At 34.1% G+C, this 4,338-nt stretch overlaps 1 protein-coding gene across 2 annotated transcripts; it reads right to left on the bottom strand.

Moving 5' to 3' along the window:
* Positions 1–381: 381 nt before the first annotated feature.
* LOC108343812 (uncharacterized) lies at positions 382–3,818 on the bottom strand. 2 transcript variants are annotated; one of them, XM_052867208.1, is made up of 6 exons: positions 3,411–3,818; positions 2,884–3,323; positions 2,442–2,792; positions 1,674–2,051; positions 1,267–1,484; positions 382–1,116 (listed from the first exon to the last, which is right to left on the bottom strand). In XM_052867208.1, the coding sequence occupies exons 1-6, from the start codon at positions 3,554–3,556 to the stop codon at positions 871–873; spliced, it is 1,779 nt and encodes a 592-aa protein (XP_052723168.1). In that variant the 5' UTR covers positions 3,557–3,818; the 3' UTR covers positions 382–870. The 2 variants fall into 2 exon arrangements, with proteins under 2 accessions (XP_052723168.1, XP_017437692.1); XM_017582203.2 differs by having other exon boundaries at positions 2,442–2,795; positions 3,411–3,817.
* Between the last annotated feature and the right edge of the window lie 520 nt (positions 3,819–4,338).

The following is a 4,338-nucleotide window of genomic DNA, read 5'->3' as shown; positions in this document are numbered from 1 at the left end:
ACAATATATAGATTTAAGAAAAAAAAAACTTGGTCACTAATTAATTCAAGTAATAAATAAGATTATGCACTATTATTCAAAATGTGAAACATGATATAATATAGTACTTAAGTTGTTACATTTTATAGTTTTTTTTTAATCTTTGTTGAGAAATCTCATTGATACTCTAAGAATTTTTTAATTATTATTATTTTTTTTCATTTACTAAACTTGAATGAAAGATTTTGCTTATAGATTTAATTAAAAAGTAAGCGACATGAAAAAATGTATATGACATAGATATATATTAGTTGATACCCTACATGCTACGTACTTTGATGCATGATTTATTCCTTTATTATCACCAACTTTTATCTCTTTGACAGAACTAAGTGGCATACCTTCTGTAATATTATTTTGAAGAAAAAAGAATCACTAACCCTACCATTCCTTAATCTTATGATATACTACTTTTTTTTTTCCCAAGAGAGGAAGACTATACTTTTTATTGAACTACATGTGCTTCAGTCTTGTTCGTTCTTCTTTTGATTCAGCTTAAGACCCTTATAGATAAACCCTAAAAGCTAAAGCACACTAAAGCTGTTCATTCTTGTCTCTATCTTGATTCCTTGCTTTGTCTCTGCTCTTTCACTTTCAACATTCATCAAATGACATAAGCATTCATCTTTACCCTTCTTTTCCTCTCAGTTTCAGGCTCCAAAATCCATGCCACCCCACATGTTTCACTTTGATCTGTAGGGTCCTTCTCTTTAACCACAAACATATATTTTATTTACAAAACAAAAGGGTGTGTTGTGGATATTCCTTTGGTGCAGCCATGCACATTCATGATCCAGTCACCAAGCAATATACATAAACCTTTTTTGTGGGTCAATGTGCAGGGAAAAAAAGTGGAGAAGAATCTCTTTGTAGTTTTCCTTCCACCACTCTTACTTTCCTCATCTTCTCTTCACACCAATGCAACTGTTCCTCACTTAACTCACTCATTCTCAAAACCCTTGACACCACTTTCAGGTCTATCAGTGCCATCAAAATCTCCATCTCTTCTTCTCCCTTCAGCTTTCTCTTCCTCAAGCATTTTCTCGAACGTCCAAGCTCCTTCACTTTCATCTTCTTCTGCATATACACACACAAAAGTTGTTCATGTCAGCTATCATTATTAAACTATAGGATATAAAGTTATACAGATAATATATATAAATATAATGATATGAATACTGATCTGTATGGCACTTAAGAAAATTATTATTTTAGTTAATTAATTGCCTTTTGATTAACTTTCTTGATGAGGCGTAGAAGTGTTGGATCAACCAAGGGTCTTCGGTTTCTCCGAAAGTAAGCTGCGAATATCTGACTTGGTTTCTCTTTATCAGCCTTCAGAAAACTCATGAATGTTCTGATCCCATCTTCCATTATCGTAAGAAATGAAGCTGATGATATTTTTGACTGAACACCGTTTTCTTCTCTCTCATCATCTTCTGATTCTATGTTACAGCACACACAAAAGGAAGTCATTAATTAGTTAATCATGCATCACAATGCCATAGATAGTTATCATAAACAATAATAAACTTATTGTGTATATATATCAACTTTTGACTTTAGTTTTAAAGCTAGTTAAAATGATAGTTTTTGTAAAGTTGACAGTCTCAAGAACCAAACAAAAGCTTTACCTCGATATTCTGGTACTAGTAGCAATTTTGGAGCTAAATTCCTCACTCTAGCATAGATCTCTGGTCTTCTACCATGCTCATAAGGCTCGGTTTCTATGTATCTCTGCAACAACACTTGAAATTGTTGTAATCTCTGTGCAATGGTGGCTGGACAACCCACATCAACATCATGACTTCGTGAAGCTCGCTTGGATTGAAAATTCTTGTAGTTCCAATTAAGAGCTTCCCATGTTGAGCAAATTTGTGCAACATATGCTGCCTCAAGTTCATGATATGGGTTGTTACGTGTATCATTTGGTTTCTTGTTCATACTTGAAAACTTGAACACAATGCGCTCTGAAATTGACCTTGGAGATACCTTGATAGACCTTAAAGATTCTGAAATTAATCAAGTTGTTAATATGACAGTGAGATAAAAGTAAGGCACTAAGATCACTTTCCACCAATATAATCCTTTATTTAATCTAATGATAAATGCATTAAAGAAAAAAGATTGGTGGAGATCTTCTTTGTTCTAAACATCTAGAGAGAAATAGCAAGGAATGAAGAAAAAAAAAGACAGTTGATTTACATGATTAGATAATAATGAAATGATAAAAAAAGAAATCAAGTATGTTAATTAAGTGCTTGTAACGATTTGAGTGTCCAAATATAAGAATTCTTATACTATACTAATGTGGTTTATTTGTTCACATATATAATTCATATTTCTATCGGTATACTGATATTTTTTAGAAGTGAATGGACCGAAAAATGGGAAAAAATTACCAATTTCTTGAAGTTTCTGTGCACTAATTCTATCTTGGAATGACATTTCTTCATCATACTTTTGGAAAACTGTGTATGATTCCCACTTGGGACAACTTCTTCTTGATGAGGAAGAAAAAGGGTCATCAGTTCCAGAATCTCTGCAGTTAATAGAGCTCCTCCACTCAGAGGAACTCTTAGAAGTGGATCCAACAGTGCATGAGTCACCGAATATTTCTTCATCATCCTTTTCCTGAACAATGAGCTTCTTGGCCTCCAATTGGGTACGATCATAGACCAAGAATCTCTCATCTCGTGTGAGGCTTTCCTCTTGCAGCTTCTTATTTTCAACAATTCCAATTCCAACACGATCTTCTGCACAGAAAATAGAATCAGCAAGAGTTGGACCGTGTGATAATGTTGCATGTGAATAATGTAACAAACTATGGTACGTAATAGATACCGTCACAGTTTTTGTCACTGTCTGGTGAGTCACTTTTGTAGAGGTTCAGGGTGATGGGCGATGTGGGCCTGCTTTCATCAGGGACAGAATTTGGAACAGAATCAGCATCTTCAGCTGGAAATTCTTCTACCTCTTGTACATTTTCTATGTCTGAGACCACAGGTGACTTGTGAAAAGACAAGGTTTCTGTTGAATAGTTTTCTTCTAACTCTTCTTCAACAAGGCTATCACGGGGGCTTGTGAATTCATCAGAAGAAGAATGAGTCCTCAGAGGCTGGTCGTTGTGCACAAACAAAAGGGTTTCTCCACCACCAATGATGTCAGCTACCAGGTGATCTGACTCACCAGAATCATGCTCATAAGAGTATCTTTCTTGAATTTCTTCTTCTTCTTCTTCTTCTTCATCGTACTCAGAAGACACATACTCATAGTGGTGATCTCTGCAACATGCAAAAAGAAAAGGTGAGTTAGGTGGTGGAGGCAAGTGAAGAAGAGAAAGATGTGGAAGAAGAAGAGCATAAGAAGACCTTTGGAAGATGGTGAAGCTGGCAATGAAGTTCAAGAAGTTGATAAGCAAAAGGGAAGAAGAGAAGAGGAGGAGAAAGAGAAGGTGGAAGGAGCTAGAGACATTGTAGAAGAGTCTAACAAGAGCTTCTTCTTTGGAACATGGCATTTTGTTTGTGGTTGATCCAAAGGACTCCTCCACTAAGCAAAGCAACTACTAAAAAAAAAGTGGACTTGGTTGCTTTCCTTAACATATTAACATCTATCACTCTCTGGCAACATAGGTAAAAAAAAACAACAGAAGTGTCTAGTATATCCCCACATGTGGTTTTATGTTCCAATTGTAAGATGAAAGAACAAGGGCAAATCTGTCATGTTGTCCTCCATGTTTAGAAGATTGGACAATTGTGGTTCCTCTCTTACAGTATGATCTGCTGGTCTTCTACAGCTGATATATTGGGACTTGGATATGCCTTTTATATGATGAAGGACATTCCCTTGTACAATAGCAAATTTGAGAATTCATTAGTGTGCTTTCACTTGTAAGATAAGTGTGTGTTGAATATTTCTCCTTTATAAAAGAAGTAAATTTTGCTAACCATTATATATTAAAAATTTTAGATGGGCACCCTTCATTCTTTCTATACCTATACACCATCTAACAAAAAAAAAATACTTTCCCTTTTATAGCTAAAATAAAAATATTATACCAATGGGTAGGTGTATACTACAAACTCAAGTGTATCATCACTTATAATATACATCAGAAACAAAATAAATAAAATAGTCTTTTTATTATAAATTTTAAGGGAATTATCTTGATGACATTATATGTTAGAATATTACCATTTATAATTTAATTTTCTAATCTTATTTGTATAGTTAAATGTTTTTGGTAGAGTTGCATAACCATGATCTAATATTGTTATTTATATCAATTTTGTGTTTATT

The sequence above is a fragment of the Vigna angularis genome, chromosome 8, assembly GCF_016808095.1.
Source record: "Vigna angularis cultivar LongXiaoDou No.4 chromosome 8, ASM1680809v1, whole genome shotgun sequence".
Taxonomy (NCBI): domain Eukaryota; kingdom Viridiplantae; phylum Streptophyta; class Magnoliopsida; order Fabales; family Fabaceae; genus Vigna; species Vigna angularis.
The sequence above is the reverse complement of the archived record's forward strand: the minus strand, read 5'-3'. Positions and strand labels throughout refer to the sequence as shown.